This window comes from Lycium barbarum, chromosome 10 (genome assembly GCF_019175385.1).
Source record: "Lycium barbarum isolate Lr01 chromosome 10, ASM1917538v2, whole genome shotgun sequence".
In the NCBI taxonomy this organism is placed as follows: domain Eukaryota; kingdom Viridiplantae; phylum Streptophyta; class Magnoliopsida; order Solanales; family Solanaceae; genus Lycium; species Lycium barbarum.
Window position 1 is genome coordinate 92,293,288 of NC_083346.1, and position 22,838 is coordinate 92,316,125.

Sequence of the window (22,838 nt, forward strand, 5' to 3'; positions counted from 1 at the left end):
ATGAAAAAAGAAGAAGTTGATTGTGCACTTTCTGGGAATCGTACTGCTGAAAGGCTAGGCTTCAAGCCTATCAATGCTGGTGGCGGCAGGTGGTTTATGATAGTTTACGTCGTAAAATGTAGAGATTTGATTTTATGAATATACCAATCAAGGAAAATGACTTTTGTAACAATCCTTTCTTTTATTGACATAACAAAGTATGATATTATTAAACAAGATATCCGCACTATGTCCCTCACTTGATCTGGATTGGACTACCTAGGTGAAGAGGCCTCCTCAAATGTACCCTTGTTTGTCGAATTAGGTTTGCAAATCAGATGATGTAGACGTTGGAGTAAGAGTTGACATTAGATAGGAAAGGTTAACAATGCCACAGTGTTTAGATGAATTTGCAGAAACGTAAGATAAAAGTTAACAAGCATATACGAATTGAATTTTGGCGTTCGCAGTTCTTTGGTGAGCGCAATGATGGACTTGATTTTTTTTTTTTAATTATTTATGCAGTAGTGGTTATTGAAGAGGAAAACAACTTGTTCTTTCCATTCAGTGTGTCTTTGGCAACATCAAGTTATTGCTGCTTGATTTATTTGAAGTTTCTTGATATGGACCAGCTTTCTTTTAGCTATGGTTTTCTCAAGTACATGTGTCAATATGTCGATAATTATAACTGAATTGTTGCAATCCATTTTGGTTATTGAGAGGTTGCTGGAAAATACTGTATGGTTTTTGAAGAGATATAAGGAAAACTACTTGGATTAGTTGTAACTTTCTGTTTAAAAGAATTAGTTACAATTTCTTGATGTGAAGTGTTTTTTTTTTCCGCTCTCGTTAATCTTTGTGCATCTTTTTCTCCTGCAAGGATATAATATATGTATTTTGTCTACTAAGTTTTCTTTTTGGTTTGGTTTACAGATGATAAAGAAACTGATTGTTTTGTTTTAATAGGATTGCCAATATATTCAAAGCCGGCAGGATTAGTTTGTGGACCTTGTATCATTGCACTGTTAGCTGCGTTTTTCCACATATTAAGGTATTTGTTTTATTGAATTACATTCTACCCATGCCTTTGTAGTTGCTTCTATTTTAATAGATTAAATTATGCATTATGCTATAACAATTTCAATTTTTTTTCATCTTTTTAAATAAGTTGCTGATTTTAAAGTGAGAAGTCATAAAAATTTCATTCTGTGATAAAGTTTGTTATATTGTATAACTGATGAGATATATCAGTATCCTTGGAGAAAATATAGTGGTTTAGAGAAAAGATTTAAGAATCAAAGAATGAAATGAATAGCAAAATATAGAGAATATAGTGCATACTGCTTCTGTTCTATCGAAGCGATTACTGGTTCTGCTTGAGATTGAGCTGCTACTGTTGTAATTCTTTTGTTTTTCCCCCAGAATTTGACTTTTGCAAGGAATGCTTCTATTTCTGCCTTCCCCAACCCCCACCCCCCCCCCCCCCCCCCCCCACATCCATATTTGGATACTTACAGTTTTCGTAGTTTGAGTGTGTGTCATAGTTAATATTCTGAATATTTGTTTTCTATCTAATCAGGGGAACTAATATTTTTTTCTCTTCATATTCTGAAAGGTTTATCGTCACACTTAAAAGTTAATACTTTCCGATGGATAAATCCTGGATTGAAAAGCCAAGGAATTCCGCTGAATACATGCTTGGTTTAAATCGATTTTTGGATTTTGCATTTACGAATGCTGTTATTGGAAATAGAATAAAATGTCCTTGTCCTATATGTGGATATGCAAAATGGTAGACTAGAGAAATAGTGTTTAATCATTTGATCATTGACAAACCATTCCCTCAAAATTATGACACTTGGGCTATTCACGGTGAATGCAATGTACTGCATAGTTCTAGAAACTTTGAGGTTACACAAGATACACCGCCTGTAGAACTTTTGATCAATGAAGCATATGGGGGATTAAGGAACGAGGGCATTGATGAAGGTTCGTCACAACAAGTGGAGGGAGAAGAAATATTAAATGATGAGCCATCTACAAATAACAAAGATTTTTTTTTGAGTTGCTTAGAGATGGAAATCAAGAATTATATGAAGGGTCCAAGTACTCAAAGCTAGAATTTTTATTAAAATTGTATCACATAAAGTTTTTGTCTGGGCTAAGTAACAAGGGAATGACCATGATACTAGATTTGTTAAGGGATGCATTTAAATTTTCCCGGATCCCTGATTCTTTTTATGAGGCCAAAAAACCATTAGTAAGCTTTGTCTTGATTATCAAAAGATAGATGCTTGTCCAAAAGATTGTATGTTATATTGGAGGGATGATGATAACGAGCAAACATGCAAGTATTGTCACATTTCTAGATGGAATCCTAATAAGAAGAGAAATGAACATCTTGTGACTGCTACGGGCAAGAAGAAAACCAAGAAGCCCGCAAAAAATTTGCGTTACTTTCCATTAAAACCAAGGTTGCAGAGATTGTTCATGTGCTCTAAGACAGCTGGATATATGAGATGGCATGTTGAGAACAATAACAAGGATAGGATTATGAGGCATCCTAGAGATGGTGAGGCATAGAAGAGGTTTGATATAACTTTTCCTGAATTTGCATCTGATCCCTGAAATGTTCGATTAGGCTTAGCTAGTGATGGCTTCAACCCTTTTGGCAAGATGAGTACTACTCATAGCATTTGGCCAGTTGTTTTGGTTCCATATAACCTTCCTCCTTGGTTGTGCATTAAACAAGCTAATTTCATCCTATCAATGATCATTCCAGGTCCACATACGGCAGGAAATAACATAGATGTTTACCTACAGCCCCTTATTAATGAGTTGTGGACTGAGGATGTTGAAACTTTTGATTCATCAAAAAGTATGGTGTTTAGAATGAGAGCAGTTCTTATGAGGACAATTAGTGACCTTCCCGAACTCGATGTCTTATCTGGTTGGAATTCACATACTGGTTTAGCATGTCCCAGTTGTAATTTTGATGCAGAACCTTGTCGACTTCGTCACAGTAGAAAGTGGTGCTTTATTGGTCATCATCGATTTTTAGCAAAAACTCATATATTTAGATTGATGAGAATGTGGAGGAAAGAAACCCGCCAAGAAAGTTATCCGGGACTGATATTTTACAGCAAGTCAAAGATATTGATATTACATTTGGAAAACCGGCAGAGTTGAACGAAAGAAGGAAACGACCTAGACAAAGAAATGTTGGGGAAAGTGCAACACAACAATGGAGGGAAAAAAAGAGCATATTCTTTAATCTTCCATATTGGGAATTCAACTCGTTGAGCCATAATTTAGATGTCATGCACATTGTAAAGAATGTATTTGACAATGTAATATATTCTTTGCTTAATGATAAAGACAAGTCAAAGGATAACATTAAGGCACGAAGAGATCTACAAGATATGGGTTGAAGGCGTGAATTTTGGCCTAATGAGAATGAAAATTATCAGCTTGGTGTGTTTACAATTCCAAAAAACAAGAAAGAGGCATTCCTCAGAACTTTAAAAAATGTCTCAGTGTCGGATGGTTACTCAAGTAATATTTCTCATTGTATTGATCTTGATCACAAGAAGAATTTTGGATTAAAAAGTCATGATTGTCACACCATTATGCAACAATGGCTACCAATAGCAATTCGCAATGTGCTACCAAATGAGGTTGTTGCAGTCTTAGTAGAGCTTTCTTCTTTTTTCAGACAACTTTGTCTTAAAAGTTTGAGTCTTGCCGACCTGGAAAAGCTACAAGATCGTATTGTGCTTACACTTTGCCACATGGAGATTTTATTCCCTCCATCTTTCTTTACTGTAATGGTTCATTTAATTGTCCATCTAGTGGATGAAGCAATGCAAGGTGGTCCGGTACATACAGGTGGATGTATTTTGTTGGAAGGTAAAATATTTCTTATTTAGACTTACTTGTGAATTAATTTGTGATACTACTACAAGTGGTTGTTCTAAAACTTCTTCATTTTTGTCATAGGTTGTTAGGCCATTTTAAGTCCCTTGTAGGCAATAAGGGACAACCAGAAGGTTCCATAGCTGAAAGTTACATTGTTGAAGAAGCTCTAACCTTTTGTTCTCGTTACTTTGAGGGGATTGAGTCAAGGGTGAATAGGCCTAGACGTGTAAATGATGAACCTAATTTGAATGAGGCTTCTGAAATATCCTCTATGTTCCCTCCACAAGGTAAATCAGTCGGAGGCTCCTCTACGTTCCCCTTGAAACCTTTGGAGAAGACTCAAGCTCATCGATATGTGCTATTTAATTGTGAAGCAGTGAAGCCATTTATTGAGTAAGTAAATAAAATTAATATGATTTTTGGCAAAAAAGTGTAGAGTTAAAGTGATTAAAATTAATACAGTTAGCTTTTTTGAAGTGAATTTAGGGATTACATAAGAAAAAGTGCAAGAGGATGAACACCTTCACCAATAGTTATTTATTGATTGGTTACCAAAGCGGGTGAGTGAATGATATAATAGTGTTTGCTTCGTATAGTTTTTTATTCCTTTTTAATATACTTAACTAAAATAATTTTATTATTTTTAGATTATGAATCCAGAAATTGTACACACAATCTCCACCGATATGAAGTTCCTAGCACGAGGTCCAGGGCCAGAAGCTAGAAGGTTCACGGCTTATAACATTAATGGATACAAATTTCGGGTTTTGTCAAGAGAACAAGGATCGCAAACTCAAAATAGTGGAATTTTTCTTACCTCTAACACCTCTTGTGTTGCATCTAGTTCTGATAGAAATGCAAGGCAAGCAAACTTGCCATATTATGGGAAGTTAGAAGACATTATTGAGCTTAATTATTATGGGCGATTCACAGTTGTGCTCTTTAAATGTCAGTGGGCTGAAACAACTCGGGATAGAGGCTTCAAAAGAGATGTTTAGAATTTCAATCGTGTCAATTTTTGTAGATTGATTCACACCAGAGATCGTGAGGATGATGATCCTTACATTGAAGCATCTAGAGGCTTCAAAAGAGATGTTTAGAATTTCAATTGTGTCAATTTTTCTAGATTGATTCACACCAGAGATCGTGAGGATGATGATCCTTACATTGAAGCATCTCAAGCAACTATGGTTTACTATGTTGATGATGAAACTGATGAAGGGTGGAGTGTGGCTATACATGTAAAGCCGAGAGATTTGTTTGATATGGGAGAAGTCGATGAAGAAGAAATATATGAGAATCAACCTTACCAACAACAAGAACTTGAACAATTTTTTGATGTTGAATATCAAAATATCCAAATTGCAATAGACGAGCATGTGTCTGAATAGGCTTCCTGTTACTTCTTTATTATTAGCTTCCTTTTCTTTTTGTCATTTTCTGTTTTTGTTCAAAATTTATTGCCAAGCTTGATTGATTTTGCTATGTTGATGGTTGAATTGGTATGTATATGGAATGAAGTATGTGAATCTTAGTGTATTTCACTGGAGATTACGTAGTGGAAGTTGATTTCTGGTTTTTATTGTTTCCTATAACTCTACATATGTGCCATAATGACAAGCTTTTCGATCTGTAATGTACTAGACTACTAGTTCATACCATCATTTAGTGTGTGTGTGTGTGTGTGTGTGAGAAAAGATAGAGATAGAAATCTTGTAATTATTGTAACTTGAATGTACTGTCTATCCATTTAGGTAATTTTGCAAGATAATGTTCATAAATCTTGTCCTTTTTTGTTGGCTACTGTTCGTAAAGTTTAGTTCTGGTTGCAAAATGTAATACTGAATTTTAGAAATTAGTGCATTCTCTTGACGTTTGTATATTGTCATAACACGTGGAGCTATGCCGAAAAGCGTTTCAAGAACTTGCAAAAGTCTATTCAGTCATTGCCTCCTTCACAACATGTAGTGCAACCTGTACCAACAACCGGATCATCTTCACCTCCTGATACTACACCGGAAGTGACGTCACGACTAGCTCCTTCATGTCAGGGTACAAGATATCAAGCTCCTTCATTTCAGGCCATATCACAGTCAACTCCTTCATTTTCGGCCACAAGACAGCGAACTCCTTCATTTCAGTTCACAAGGCAGCAAGTTCCTTCATTTCAAGCTCCATCAGTTCCAACTCCTTCATTTCAAGCCACATCACTGCCAACTCCTTTATTTCAGAGTACAAGATGTCAGGCTCCTTCATTTCAGGCCACATCACAGCCATCTGCTTCACAGGCAACTTCTGTTAGTCTCGCACCACCACAAGAGACATTCAATAAGCGCAAACGCGAGTCTACACATCATTGGACTGTGGATGCAGTAGGTAATGGTTTTCTTCTCGCTTACAATTATTTTTATTCTCTATCCCTCGGTCTCCTCTTTATATGTGTATTGTGTTTTATCTGATTAATCATTAAAAGAGTAGAATTGTTCTTTTGCACTATAGTTCTAAGAGTTGTTTATCGTGCCATTTTCTATCCAAAGCAGTTGGCTGGACAACAAGAGAGGTGTATCCCATGATATTACTAACAGGAACTTGCTCGTGGTCCTTGATGAAAACTCTGAACAAGTTGTGCATGTTCAGTTCTTTTAATGCAAGCACTCTGCCATCACATTTCCTTATTCTCTCTGCTTCAGCTGCATGCATCAAACAGTTATTAGCAAGTGAATTTGGAACTGAATTGTGCCAAGTATAATGTACTAATGTCAATTTTGGTCATAGCTTCAGTTTCCTGTTTTTAATGTAAACTTTTTTTTCTTTTTAATTAAAGATTCACAAGAAAATACCAAAAAGCTCAAAGTGAAGAAAACATAAGTGTTAAATTTACCTCGGGGGGAACATATTGTGGTTCCATTTGATTTCCTGGATCCAATAGACGAAGCACAAGGCGTTCTCGCAGGCTTTTGTGGTATTTTAGCAGCTGATTGTTCCCTATTTCCAATTAGCTTTGATAAATGGCCGGATATGCCTGAATCATATTTCAATGACTGCTTTGATAACATTATAAAGGTATAAGCTCTATAATTTTACAACCATATCTTTATTTTATATCTTTCGACTTTATATTTGCATGTAAAAGATAAACTAACCAATTTATTTATTTTTGAAGCCCCATTTTCATTTTATGACAACTGAGGATGTTGCATGGTTATCGGTTTATCGCTCTATTGAAAAGAAATGGGCTGGAAATAGGCAGGCCTTGTGGAACGAGTTCAATGACCCACTTAACACCAAAGATGAGATTATGAATAATGTTCCAGAAGGTATAGTGAAAGTGCAAGAGGGGGGGGGGGGGGGGGGGTGAATTGTTAAAATTTTCGATCTGTTAGTCGACTGGGTTAAACCAGTAGTCGACTACCTACTCAGTGAATACTAAAGTAATGCAGAAAATAAATGACACACGTATTTTATACTGGTTCAGATTCAATGTGAATCCTAGTCCAGTCCCCTTGGGTTGCAAGGGTGATCTCTGCAGCTCTTTAATAAGGTTTGGTACAATGAATATTTTGAATGGAGCTCCTACGTCTACACTCAAAACACTCTTATTCTTTTGATACAAAGCCTCACAAACTATAACTCTCCTTTCTCTCTTATTACACTATGAATCACTCAGACTAACAATGTTTATTTGAAAGTAAAGCAAAGCAATGGAGGTAATGAGACAGTTGCATAAATCTTGTGTTTGTCAAGCAGCCCTTTTTTATAGTGTTTTAGGCTCTTCACGCAGAGAGATCAACCCAAGGGATTTGATCCTTGGAAATAAAATCAGAGATCCTATTTCCAAGAATAAGACTGAGCTTTTTACTACTTTCCTTGTGCGTTGAGGCAACAGCAGATTTATTAACCTTCATGAGATATGCCTTTGATGCTTTTCCTTCTTGAAACGATTTGATGCTGCTGGCAGATATTCTTTTCCTTTCTTGAAGGATTTTATACAGCTGAAGATTACAGCTGTTTGCACGTTAGGGCTGGGAAACAATTTGTCGAGTGAGCCCTAGCTCGTTGGGGTTGTTCTGTGGGCTTCCAATTTGTTGGGCTGTTTTGTGGGCTCACATATATTCCTTGTGTGATTTAATTACTATACCTGCACAAATAAAATTGTCATCATAAAAACTTGACACTAACAATCTCCCCCTTTTTGAGGATGACAATTTTAGACAAAGTGTAGTCAACTTCCCTGTAACGGATGCTCCCCCTAAATAGGTGGATGCTCCCCCTGAATAGGTGGAGGCTCCCCCTGACTAGTTGACTAGTCCTTGTAGGCTCCCCCTGAGCAGTTGACTGTCCTTCTCCCCCTTTGGCATCACTCAAAAAAAAACAACACAACAATACAACACAACAAAAGAAAAATAGCAAAGTATTCACAATAGCATCAAACAACAAATAGCATCAACACAACAAAACTGGCTAAACCAAGGAACACATAGCAAAGAACAAAAGGCAACTAGCAGCACAACCAAGCACAAGTCTCACAAAAACATTGTTTAAACAGTTCAAAAAAAAACTAAAAACTATTCTTGACGGCGGAAGACTGGATGATGAAGAAAGTAGGCTAATGTATTCACAATAGCATTCTTCATTTCCGTCAACGGGGTAGTAAGACGTTCAGGCATGGCGGCAACACTGGCTTGAAGCTTGGTGGACAGTTTGACCGCTTCCTTAATAACAGCATCCAGTTTCAGCCTCAGCTTAGAGACATCAGCACCTGTTTCCTTAGTCACATCACGAATCTTCTCTACTTGAAACAATGTGGATGCCATTAAGTCCTTGATGGACTCAATTTTTTCATCCATAGAAGAAAGTTTGGCGAGAAGTTCTTCATAGCATTCAGTGGAAACAGCAGACGGATCTGATTTTTTCCCTTTGGTGGAGGGACCAGGCTGAGATGCCTCATAGACGTCCTTTAACAACCAGGAATCATTGCTCAAAACATATCCCATGCTACCAAACGCCCTAGAGTTGTAGCATTGCTTAACAGGAGTGACGGGATAGTCGACTAAGTCGATTTTGTGGACTTCTAGGATGTGGGAGATAAGCATACCATAGGGAAGACTAGAAGGATTAGAAGCACACTCAATCATGTAATTAATGATGATGGAGGACAAATTTATTTTTTTCTTGGACAGAAGGCAAAATGCAAAAATAGCATCACGCTGGGAGATAGTAGAGTAAGACCCAGCACGAGGAACAATGGTAGTTGCAACCATATGAGCAAGCACACGAGCCTCAAATGAGATATTGGTCGGACCAATTTGAGCAGGAACAGAGGTGGAATTTGAAAGAGTTTTCTTAACATCGTCAAAAGACACTTCAAGAGATTCAGGCCAAAAGTTTTTTGGTAATTCCGAAAAACCAGAGCAGGTGCAACTAAAAATAGAGTCAAGAACAGAACAATTTAGCACAATGTGAGTACCAAGAACCAATGTTTCAAGCTCATTAGCTTTAGAAGACCTAAGATTGGCATAGAACATACGAACAGGAATTTCATAGACATGAGGAGGGGTTTTAAAAAAGTTTTCCCATCCTTGATAGACAAATAATTGTTTGACTTTAAAACTTAGAGAGAGCATAAGATCAAGATCGACATTCCTACCAGAAACGATGGTTTTATCCTCAAGAGACGAGAACAGTGCTTGATGATGGTCATCCCAAAATTTCTTCCGAAGATCAAGAGGTTTATCACAAATTGTTTTGAGTTTCTTGGAGGAGGTGGAGCATGCAGCCTCAGAAAGGGCTCGCTTTCCAAGATTACAAATGGGAACACAGTCGGAGTCGTCGGATGAAGCAGGGTCATCGGAGATGACGGGGTCATTAGGAATAGAGGGGAGATTCTTACTCATTTCCTGAAGCCGTGAGCTTTGACGAGTGGAGGGAATAGGGGTTTTCGCGTTTTTCGCCATTGAAGAGATGAGAGGATGGGCAGAAGGTTTGGAAGGGAAAGGTGAAGATGAAGATGAAAAGGGTTTATGGGGATACGGAAAAACAAAAGGTTTTATGGAAAGGGTAAAAAGTAAATATGGGAAGATGGGAATGTCATAAATATGATGGGAAAACAATTATGGCAAAGATTTAAGTAGCCGAAAATCTGGGCACGGATTGTTAGGAATTTAGACAGATTTATCAATAATTCCCAAAGAGCTTCTTAGCATGCAGAAACGTTCCTCAAGAAGGGGTTTAGTAAAAATATCAGCCAACTGGTTTTCACTGTTAACAAAAATTATTTCAAAATCTCCCTGAGCAACATGATTTCTGATAAAATGATGCTTAATATCTATATGCTTGGCCCTAGAATGATGCACAGGATTTTTGGATAGACAGATAGCACTCGAATTATCACAGAAAATTTTCACAGGTTTAAAAACAAGTCATAATCACTTAGTTGATAAGACATCCAAATTAGCTGTGTGCAGCATTGACCAACGGCTATATATTCAGCCTCAGTAGTAGATAGAGAGACTGATCCCTATTTTTTGCTATTCTAGGAAATAAGAGATTTTCCTAGAAGCTGGCAAGTACCACTGGTACTTTTTCTATCATCCTTATCACCTGCAAAGTTTGCATCTGAAAAACCTTCAAGCGTAAAATCAGTGGTGTTAGGATACCATAAACCATAGTTAGTTGTTCCATGAAGATATCTAATGATACGTTTAACAGCAGTAAGATGAGATTCCTTTGGAGCAGCTTGGAATCTAGCACACCTGCACACACTAAACATAATATCTGGTCGACTAGCAGTTAGATAAAGTAGTGATCCAATCATACCGCGATACTTGGTTTCATCTACAGGTTTTCCTTTTTCATCCTTATCAAGAGAGCAAGTAGGACTCATGGGAGTTCCCATAGCTTTAGAGTCAGACATTCCAAATTTTTGGACGAGTTCTTTAGCATACTTAGCTTGACATATAAATATTCCAGTGTCAGTTTGATGGATTTGTAGTCCCAAGAAGAATTTTAATTCTCCCATCATACTCATTTCGAACTCGCTTTGCATAAGATCAAAAAACTCCTTGCACATAGAGGGGTTAGAGCTTCCAAAAATAATATCATCAACATATATTTGTATAATAAGATTTCCTAAAGAGGATCGTTTAATAAAAAGAGTTGTATCGATCTTTCCTCGAAAAAATCCATGACTTACCAAGAAGGAGTTTAAGCGATCATACCATGCCCTAGATGCTTGTTTAAGACCATATAAGGCTTTACTTAATTTAAAAACGTGATAGGGAAATTTTAAGTTTTCAAAACCTGGCGGCTGTTTGACGTACACTTCTTCTTCAATGAACCCATTTAAGAAGGCGCTTTTGACATCCATTTGAAAAAGTTTGAATTTTTTAAAAGAAGAATATGCAAGCAAAATTCTAATGGGTTCCAACCTGGCAACAGGAGCAAAAGTTTCATCATAGTCAACACCTTCCTGTTGTGAATATCCTTGAGCAACGAGTCGGGCTTTGTTTCTAACTACTTCTCCAGCCTCATTTAGCTTGTTTCTATATACCCATTTTGTGCCAATGATTGAAGCATTCTAAGGTTTGGGAACTAGATTCCAAACTTTGTTCTTTTCAAATTGATCAAGTTCCTCTTCCATAGCCTTGACCCAGTATTCATCTTTTAAGGCATCACCAACTTTCTTTGGTTCGTATTGAGAAATAAGAGCAAGATTTACATTATTTTTAGTAGATGCTCTAGTTTTCCTTCCTTCATGGATGTATCCAATAACAAATTTCTTTGGATAGTCAGGTTCACTTCTCCATTCGTTTGGAACTGTTCCAATAGTAGCATCAGTCGACTGAGGTTCATCAGAAGTCGACTCACAGGATGCCTTTTCTTCAGTGGTTTTTGTAACCACTGTAGTAAGTATTTGACTGTCTTCTTCATCTGCAATTTTCCTTTTCTCGGCCAGGTGATTAGTATCATCAAAAACAACATGAATAGACTCTTCAATAGATAAAGTGCGTTTGTTATAAATTCTATAAGATCTACTAGTAGGAGAGTAACCAAGAAATATACCTTCATCACTTCGAGGATCAAACTTACCAAGATTTTCTTTCCCATTATTGTGAACAAAACACTTACATCCAAACGGATGAAAGTAGCTAATATTCGGTTTCTTACCCGTCCATAGCTCATACGGAGTTTTCTTAAGAATTGGTCTAATTAGGCATCTATTCAAAATATGACAAGTTGTACTTACCGCTTCTGCCCAAAAGTGATGTGGTAGGCTTGTTTCTACGATCATTGTTCTTGCCATATCTTGAAGGGTTCTGTTCTTTCGTTCAACTACACCATTTTGTTGCGGAGATCGAGGTGAGGAGAAGTTGTGTGTGTATCCTTGATCATTACAGAATTCCTCAAAAGCTTTATTTTCAAATTCTCCTCCATGATCACTTCTAATGGAAGTGATGTCATATCCTTTCTCACATTGAATTTTCTCACAAAAAAACTTAAAATTCTTTAAAGTATCATCTTAATGAGCAAGAAATATTACCCAAGTAAAACGAGAGAAGTCATCAATTATAACAAATGCGTACCTTTTTCCTCCAATGCTAGCAGTTCTAGTAGGACCGACTAAATCCATATGAAGTAATTGCAAGGGCTTTGATGTAGATACAATATCTTTAGAACTAAAGGAGTTTCTAGTTTGTTTACCTTTTTGACACGAATCGCATAAGTGGTCTTTTGTGTAGTTGAGTTTTGGCAATCCTATTACAAGATCAAGTCTTGCTAGTTTTTCAATTAATCGCATACTAGCATGCCCAAGCTTCTTGTGCCACATCCACGGATCTTCTCCCATTGAAGCCAGGCATATATGACCTTTAGAATTTCTGACAGAGTCCAGAGTGTACACATTTTTATTTCTGCTTCCAGGAAGAATCTTTGTTCCAGAGGAGTCTTCTATGACACAACCTGATTTACTAAACCTTATCTCAAGATCTGAATCACACAGCTGACTTACACTTAACAAGTTATACTTAAGTCCCTTCACCAACCAAACATTTGAAATGTCACAGGAATTATTAAAAGCAATAGTACCAATACCAATTACCGTTCCAGTTGAATTTTCTCCAAAAGTTACCAATCCTCCATCAAAGTCAGCGACTGATTTGAATAGATTTTTGTCACCTGTCATATGTCTTGAACACGCACTGTCTAGATACCATTTTCCCTTTTTCTTTTTCTTGTGGTGTTCCTGCAAGACAAAAAATTTATTCTTGTTTAGGTACCCAAGAGTTCTTGGGTCCTTGATGGTTAGTTTCAAAATACTTAATTTTCTTGGGTTTCCATATCCAACCAGGTGCAGTTGAAAAACGAAATCTACAGTTATAATAGTTATGCCCGAGTTTTCCACAGCAAAAACATGTTTGAAAAGGTTTTCTTTCCACAATATAGGAATCGGCTGAACTGTGCATTCCAGATTTCCTTTCAGTTCTTTTAGGAGTTCTAGTCGACTTATCAGTGTTCAAAGAACCAGTTTTCTTTCCTTCAAAATTTCTAGTTATTTGCACAACCTTTTTTCCAGTGAACTTATGTGTACAAGTTGATTGGTTTGACTTGACATGGTTATGGTTGGAAGGTTTCAATAAAATATCTAATCTAGATTGTAGATTGTAAACTTCATTTTGAATAGAATTTTTTTCTTTTTCACAAATTTATAATCTTGATTCCCATTCTTTTTTCTCTCTCTTCAGTTTTCTATATTCATCAAAGACGTTATTTAGATCTATAAGAGTTTGATCTAGTAATTCTTGAGTTTCTTCACATTTAGCACAGGAATGAGAACTTACCTTACTGCCTTCTTCGAGAGCCATGAAACACATATTTTCACCTTCTTCAGATTCTTCATCTGAGATCTCATCTTCACTCCAACTGCTGAAGGCTCTTTGTTTTTGATATCCTCTGGTTGGTTTTTTTCTTATCTCAGGACATTCAGACGCAATATGGCCATATTTTCCACATTCATAACATTTTCCGTCATTCTTTTGCTGTCCAGTGGGGGTCTTGCCTTTTCTAAAGTTTGAGCTTCCTTTTCTGTTACTCCTTGATCTTCTCATGGCTTCTATCACATGCCTTGAAATCATAGCTACTTCTTCTTCTTTAAAATCATCATCAGATTCTTCAACTTGAGCCTTGAAAGCGACCACTTTCTTCTTCTCGTCCTTCTGGTATCTTTGAATATGATTCTTTTCAAAAGCTATAAGATTTCCTCTTAATTCATCATAGGTGAACTTATCCATATTTCCATCTTCAAGAACAATGGCTTTGGTTTCCCAAGTCTTTGGCAGACTTCTAACAAGCTTTCTAACTTGTTGTGAGTTGGTATAGGTTACTCCAAGCGATTTAAGTTCTCCTATAATCTTGCTGAATCTTGTGAACATTGATTCGATGTTCTCATCGTCTTTCATCATGAAAGCTTCATAATCGTGTCTTAGAGCATCAATCTTTGTTTCTCTAACTTTTGATGTTCCTTCATAAGTGACCTCAAGTTTATCCCACATTTCTTTGGCAGTATCATAATTTGAAATTTTTGCATACTCTTCCCCACTCACTGCACAGTAGAGCAAAGCTATTGCCCTTGCATTTATTTGCAGTGTCTCTTGTTGTTCTTTAGTAATGTCGTGTGACTCTAGATCAATTGTTGAAGTTTCTGCATCTTCTTTGTTTTCAGTGTCCACTCTGGGAATGGGTTTAGGTCCTTTTTTAATCACGACCCAGGCTTGATAATCAGTTGATTGCACGAATATTTTAAACCTTTCCTTCCAGTGGCCATAGTGTTCACCATTAAAGTATGGTGGTCTTGTTGTGGAGTGCCCATCTTGCAATATTGCTCCAGGAATTTGATATCCAGCCATTTGATCTTTTCTCACGTGCGGTTAAGCACTGAAGGTGAGACCTTTCACTGATACCAATTGAAAGTGCAAGAGGGGGTGTGAATTGTTAAAATTTTCGATCTGTTAGTCCACTACCTACTCAGTGAATACTAAAGTAATGCAGAAAATAAATGACACACGTATTTTATACTGGTTCAGATTCAATGTGAATCCTAGTCTAGTCCCCTTAGGTTGCAAGGGTGATCTCTGCAGCTCTTTAATAAGGTTTGGTACAATGAATATTTTGAATGGAGCTCCTACGTCTACACTCAAAACACTCTTATTCTTTTGATACAAAGCCTCACAAACTATAACTCTCCTTTCTCTCTTATTACACTATGAATCACTCAGACTAACAATGTTTATTTGAAAGTAAAGCAAAGCAATGGAGGTAATGAGACAGTTGCATATATCTTGTGTTTGTCAAGCAGCCCTTTTTTATAGTGTTTTAGGCTCTTCACGCAGAGAGATCAACCCAAGGGATTTGATCCTTGGAAATAAAATCAGAGATCCTATTTCCAAGAATAAGACTGAGCTTTTTACTACTTTCCTTGTGCGTTGAGGCAGCAGCAGATTGCGTTGAGGCAACAGCAGATTTATTAACCTTCATGAGATATGCCTTTGATGCTTTTCCTTCTTGAAACGATTTGATGCTGCTGGCAGATATTCTTTTCCTTTCTTGAAGGATTTTATACAGCTGAAGATTACAGCTGTTTGCACGTTAGGGCTGGGAAACAATTTGTCGAGTGAGCCCTAGCTCGTTGGGGTTGTTCTGTGGGCTTCCAATTTGTTGGGCTGTTTTGTGGGCTCACATATATTCCTTGTGTGATTTAATTACTATACCTGCACAAGTAAAATTGTCATCATAAAAACTTGACACTAACATATAGCTCGGGATCAGTGGGCTTCTTTTGTGAACTACCGTTTGAGAGACGAAACTCAGGTATTTTTCTGACAACTCACATTGAAGTGAATAATATATGATTATTCCTCTTCTAATTTACTTTAATGCATCTTGTTGTTAGAAAATGTGTAAAACAAATGCCGAAAATCAATAAAAGCAAACAATTCCCCACACTGGTGGCTCAAAGCCGAACTCTAGAAGAAGGGCTGAAATGGTAAAAAATGTCACCTTGTTTATCTTACTTCACTAATTGAACTTGTTATTTATCTGTTCGTTCTATATTAATTAAGTTACTCCTATTTATCTTTTTTCATATATAGTTTGCTGAGACGGGGAGAAGGCCCGGACGAGCACAACTCCATCCTGCTACACACACAAAAAAAAAAGATGGATCATATATAAACGAGGAGGCAAAATAAATATGTGTAAGTTGCACTCATGATTAAAATCAGGACGTTCCACTTAGAACAAATCTATTTTAACTAAGTGCTTTCCTTTTTGAGTTGATGTGGTTTGAGGAAGTCCAGTTTATTGAGAAACGAGTTGTTCTCCTAGCTTGTTGTGTTTCTCTGGTTGGATACATTTTATATTTCATTATCACAAGTTGTTAAAGAGTTGTATGTCAAACCTAAAATGGTAAAGTTTAACTGGAGTTGAATAATAGTTACAAATTCTCTCTTGTTTGGGGTCTGATTGAAGGTCTCGGGAATTCTAGCTGCACTATCTGTATATGGTTGTGATGGTTAATCACCCTAATGTTCTTTGCAGGTGTAATTAGTTTAAGATCTTTAATGCATTTGATGGATATTTTCTTGTTGGTATACTGTTGACCCAAATTTTTTCGATTATGTACGTTTTATTTATTTATTTAGGAAAAAATTCAGCTAGCAGTGAGTCAAAGTACTGTGGATGAGTCTGAAATTTCTCCCAACGATGTTGTGGGTAAGGTGCTAGGAAAAGAGCATTCTGGGAGGGTAAGATGTTTGGGATTAGGAGCTACTCCAAGCATTCATTTTAAACAAACAAAACCCCGTGTTGGTGGTATTAGAATTCCAAGTAATGATGTTGGATGTTCTTCTTTCTGATGTCAAGACAAGTACAATAAATTGTTGAATACTCTCAAAGCCTACATGATAATGAAGGAAGGGTCAATACCGGAACAATTTGCTGGGATATTTGGTTCACCTCCTACAATGGTAAAACAATTTGCTCATTTTAATTTTCTGCTTGATTTACTGGGCTCTTCACTTCCCTACAATTTGCTTGATTGCCCACTTACGAGATTTTAGTTTTCTACTTGATTTTAGGAAGGGTTTTTAAATGTGCATAACTTTTTGTTCCTGCTATTAATTACTTTTGCTGTGTCCTGAGGGTTGACCAGAAATTTAACATCTGTTTAGCAAAAACAACAATTGTTTCTTTATCTTCTGTTTTGACATAAAAGAGATGCATTTAAATCATCTGTTTCTTTTAGTGCATAAATAGTATATTTGAGTATGAAAATATGAGTTTTGTCCAGTGTTTAAGAATCTGAATTCATTTTAATCTTGCTATATTAGGGCATACTGCTATTCCTTCTTATTTTTATTCCTCGTAAGACAGTAGCACGTACTATCATTCATGGTATTGCTAAAAATTTCAGGAAGTAGGAATTATGAAACCATTAGTGATTCCATCAAAGTGGCAGAATTTCAGAACATGTGTGTTGATAATTGCATGTTTGGTTTGTATTGCCATGAAGAGTTTTTTAGAAACTAATTTACGTAAACGACAATGTTGTAGCATGATCTTAACGTATTATACTATAATTATTATACTAATTAACAACTAACTGATGTTTTATTTTGAATCTTCTTAATGGAGACCAAGCAGAAAAAGCCTTCAGGTCTTTAAAGTCTTGAATTATGATAGCTTTTGGATAAGTGTATAGCAATATAGTAACATATATAGTTGAGCCTGAGATCATGAAAGAGAGGAATTAGAAATCAATGAAACAATTTGTGCTAATATTTTGTATTTGTGTTTTTCAGTTTATATAGATACAATGTTGACCTCTAATCAAGTTCATATGGATTCTTCATAAGAAATGAAGCTGGTGATTTGATAGTTGATATAATTCAAACCTAGGGAGATTCACATAGCTCTACTAATATAATGGCATTGCTTATTTGCTTGTGGGCTACTGGAAAAGGAGTTTGTTGCTTAAAAATGTGGTGACTGATTATTTGTACTGTCCTTAGTTGTGTCCTTTACTGTGGATTAGTTTCTTGTTTCCATATTCTCTGTATTTGTGGTACTGTTATATACCAAAATTCATATTTTGGTTTGAATTTGCATGATTTAATTAAGTTGGCAGCTACTTCATTTCAGCTACAATAATCCAATTGTATACCAAGCTCTGAATTTTGTTGAATCGGTGAAAAAAGTTTTATCATCCTTGTTTTTCTTAATTATCCATTCTAGCTACTTCACAAATCTCTCTTTCTTTGTAGTCGAGTGACGCAGGTAGCAGCTAGCGGATCCATGGATTCAAGATTTTCTAGCTCTAGTAATCATGTAATATGATTAGTTGACTAAAGTGGATTTGTGACGATTTCAGTTGATGACATTTACTTGTCTTAGTATTTTGTATGCTTTAATGGAATGTTGATATTTCTCAATTTTGATATTCTGGTTTTATTGTGAAAATATTCAGATTTGTATTAAAAAAAAAGTTTGAAATTTTGTTTTTTGTAATAAATATATCTATTCTAGAATATATATAAACATGTGGGGGTTTAAACCCAAATAGTTATAGTAAATTCCGGGGGTTTGTAACCTCCCTTGTACCCAAAATGTACCATAGGAAGAAAGTGCAATTTGCGGATGTTTATAACCTCCGCTATTTGCTGTCACAGAGGTTGGGCAAACCCCCGCAGTAAGCTGCCGCAAATTGTTTGTGGCGGCGTTAATTGTAGGGGTTTGGTGAACCTCCGTGACAGCAAATAGTGGATGTTATAAACCTCCGCAAATTGCATTTTTGACCTCCGCTAATTGCACCTTTTTTTGTAGTATATACCAAACTATTATTTTCTATTGAAATCTAATTTCTTCTTCATGGGTATAAAACAAAATCTATGTCTTCTGAATAACTGAATTCAGTCATATGGAGTTCTCATTGTTGTATTTTGAAGTTTGAACTGGCCGTGGGTGATGATGTGAACTGAGAGAAAGAGCATAAATCACATAATGGGGAGGTGCGTATGAAGTTACTGGGCTCGATGGAATTCGAAACTGACTGACGCTCCTCCCCCTGCTTGGAACGTAACGTATGGTATAATTTTGCATGTGTTTATTCTGGTACTTGTCTGAATACAGCTACCTAGGATGTACGTAATTGGTACGTGGAAATGGTCTATTTCTTGAAATTGCAGCAATATTGGTGCATGTGCAATTGTTCATATCATCTACGTATGCAATTGACATCATCTTGGAAGGGAAAAATTCTAGTTCATATCTCATGCAAGCATGATCCATAAAGGTCGGTAAAGAAAAAAAAGTATTGTGTATGTGAACCGAGTATTGCACCGACAGTATATCAAATTTCCAGCATGCCCACAGGTAGGTAGCTTAAGTTTCACTTACAACAATAACAACGGTAAATATAATTTGCAATTGAAATATGACTTATTTTCTAGAAAATATCTTCCTGAAGAAATATTTTCCAGTGTTTGGTAGAAGAATGAAAAATACTTTTCGGAGAAACGTTTGTTAAAGACTGATAGCAAATAGGACTGTGTTTTAAGGAATTTTTTAGTATATATGTCGATGATAATGTTTTAGAATTGGTTAAAGCATCGACATTAGAAGTTGAGATATATAGAGAGGAAAATGACTTTCGTCAAAAAGTTAGGGAAGTTACTTCCCTTTGGTAGAAAATGCACTCCTCGGAAAATATATTCTGACGACCAAACACCTGAAGATAACTTATTTTTTGGAAAACATTTTAAAAAATTATTTTCTTCATTTCAAACACCCCAATATGACATAATAACTTTAGTATGAAATGATTAATTTACTGAAGCTATCCATTGATAGATTGATAGGTTGTAATCAGTGTTTTAAGAGGCAGTTTTGGGACTCGTTTTGGGACTCGTTCCGAGGCAGAGCACTAGCAAAAAGCCTCGACGCTAACGTGTGGGCTTAGTTTTGTGAGGCTTATGCCCTAAGCGTCTGACTGACGCCCTAAACACGCCTAACGCCAACACTCGGGGCTCACCCAGTTCTTACACAAATTATGTGTCAAATTCCTTAATTAACATTGTTGACCCTTATAATTCTTTAATAAATAAATGATGCTCAATACTTTTTAATATACAGAAATAAGAAGATTGAGAATAACTCAATTACAAGCCGTAGTATTACATATTTGCTATTTGAGAACACCGTGAGGGTGAGTATCGCTTAACATTTCTTTTAAAAATACATAGCCGAATTTTACATCTTAAGTCATTGGTCTTCATGTTTTTGTTCTATGTCTCAAAGTTATCATATTCTATTATTTCACTATTTGAAAGTAATTTTGTTTTTTACTTATGAAGGAGTGACTTTTAAATTATAATATTGATAAGGTTTATTGATTATTTTCTTTTAGGGAGGAAATTGCATAGCATGATTATATTTTTAGAGATTGTGATTCTTTTATTGTTTGAAAGTTAAAATGTTAGAGTTGATTTGAAGCTTTTATATCATAGCATTATTTATACTTGTAAAATCATGTTTAGTTTAATTTTTTATGAGTTTTTCTATTCATGTTTTTTTATTTTTGTAAAGTATTAATTATTTTTTTTGGTTATAATTTTTATGCTATTATACTATTTTACTACATCATAAATTAAAGGCAGAACTCGGGGAGCCCCCTGAGGTGGACACGATCTTTCATAACGGAATAACCGAATCAGAAGCAGACGTAATCAAAAGAAAGCTTGGGTCGAATGGAAGGGACTTGCAACGATGGAAGGCTCACGTGATAGGGGCATACTCATATAAAAAATTTCCTAACAAAAGTAATTGGGGTGATAGACCCGCCAAGCAAAAGCTTTTTTCGTAGCATTGAACTTTACTTCAAAGACTGGAAAGCTTACAACACAGGTAACAGAGCGAAGCCTTAGGAACTAAACCTTGTTCCATTTAGACACCTGAGGTGGGCCCCGACCGTGTCATTTAGATAGTTTTCGCTCAATCAGCCAAATATGTAATGTGTGTGTAACACACTCATCGATGACGTGGCAAAATGACAAATTAAATTAGGACATGTGTCATTTGATTCCACAATAATATATAAAAAAAAAATTAGTAAAAACTAATGTTTCAAAAAAAGAAATGGAAAGTCTATTTTCTGAACCCTTCACATTATTAACACACTAAAAAAAAGCATTTACTAACAAAAGAAAAATCTGAAAATCATGGACTTGATGTTCTTTATTATCTTCATGTGTGTTTTTGTTCCAACCACGAATTTAATCCAAAATTTCAAGAAAAACTCCACCAAATTTGTTATAACTTCAGCTAAAGATTCCCCACGAAGTCCCGAAGAAAACCCCAACATTAATTTTTCAAAATTTTCATCAAATAAAGTAACCAATTTTAAAACTTCAAGCTTTCTAAAGAAGTGTTTCGATGAGCTCTTTTGATTTTCTTTTCTTTATTACTAGGAGTGAGAGCAAGAAATTGAGTTGATTAAAAATGTAATTGACGTTTTTTTTTTCCGATAATGATACCGGCGGCAATGATATTGGTGTGGTAGGAAGATGGTAGAAACAAGAGAATGAAGAAGAAGAAATAAAAAATAAAAAAATAAAAATGAAGAAGGAAATAAAGAAAAAAAAAATGATTTTTAGGCTATCAACGCGCCTGTTTGGTGTGAAATCCACACAACTTGCCAAGTCAGTGAAAAGTGTATAAATGACACAGTCGGGGCCCACCTTACGTGTCTAAATAGAACAAGGTTTAGTCGGATTGTTTAAGTGAAAGATCGTGTCCAACTCAGGGAGCTCCCGATGGGTTCTACCTAAATTAAAATTGTAAGGATCTATGGGGCTTAAGCCCCATGTCCATGCTAAGTAAAACGCTCCGCTTCACGCCCCCACCTTTTAAAACACCGGTTGTAACAACACATCGGATTCTGCACTACGACTGACCAACTTGTAGTTCAAAGGCAGTAGCAATTTAAAACCTAAGGGGTCGTTTGGTAGCTGGTTAAGAGCTAAATTATTCATGTATTAAATCATGCATAACTAATGCATACCATGTTATGTGACATTCTTTTGCTATGTATAAAATTCAACACACCTACTACGATGTTTGATTTGTAATTTAGAAATCAGCATAACGAACACATATAAGTTACGATGGAATCTACATATTATTTTATGCAGGATAGAAAATTGAATAACTAATTATATAAATAATTAAACCCTACGTAACTAACCCCTGCATAAAATAACACATAGATTCTCTCATATGCTAATTATGTATTACTAATACCTGCATAACTCTAAGCAACTGCCAAACAAAAGTTCGTGAAAAGTCTCAGGTTCAAGTTGCATGTACATGCAAGCTAGGAGTCTGAAAATGAGAAATCATACCAAACTAATTAGAGATCAAGAAGAGTACACTTAACCAATTTATGGACCTTGATGTTCCTTCGTTAGAGTTAGTAAAGAAACTTGGTAGTTTTAAAATTTAATGGCTATTTTTGTATATTGCATAATAGTTTTATATATGTGATGGTATTGACAATGGAGTTGGATAAAGTTTGATTTGTGAGGTGGTGGCTATAGCTTTAGACGTGGTATAGACTTAATTTTATGGACTTGCATTATTTCAAATTGACATTGTAATATATACTCTAGGGATATTCGCTGTAGGGGAAACTCTGCCAAGATTTTAAGATCGATAGGATTCAACCTTCCTATGCGCCTTGGTCATGACATCCTAGTTTGGATCGTTACAACATGACATCGGCTCCTTGTATTGTATTGAACCCAATCACGAGTGCCCCAACGGTTTTATCAATACAGGGGAAAATTAGAAGGGCTTCTCATTATCAAGTATATAAGCTTCTTAATACGCTTGAA

The 22,838-nt window shown here is 36.0% G+C and overlaps 1 protein-coding gene and 1 long non-coding RNA gene across 2 annotated transcripts; both read left to right on the plus strand.

Moving 5' to 3' along the window:
* LOC132613125 (uncharacterized) lies at positions 1-7,214 on the plus strand. Its single transcript, XM_060327176.1, has 5 exons — positions 1-118; positions 889-1,030; positions 5,798-6,273; positions 6,438-6,960; positions 7,061-7,214. The coding sequence occupies exons 1-4, from the start codon at positions 1-3 to the stop codon at positions 6,644-6,646; spliced, it is 945 nt and encodes a 314-aa protein (XP_060183159.1). The 3' UTR covers positions 6,647-6,960; positions 7,061-7,214.
* Positions 7,215-15,502: 8,288 nt separating this feature from the next.
* Positions 15,503-18,386, plus strand: LOC132615586 (uncharacterized). Its single transcript, XR_009572753.1, has 3 exons — positions 15,503-15,759; positions 15,842-15,934; positions 16,593-18,386. It is a non-coding gene; the product is annotated as an uncharacterized LOC132615586 (long non-coding RNA).
* Positions 18,387-22,838: the final 4,452 nt, after the last annotated feature.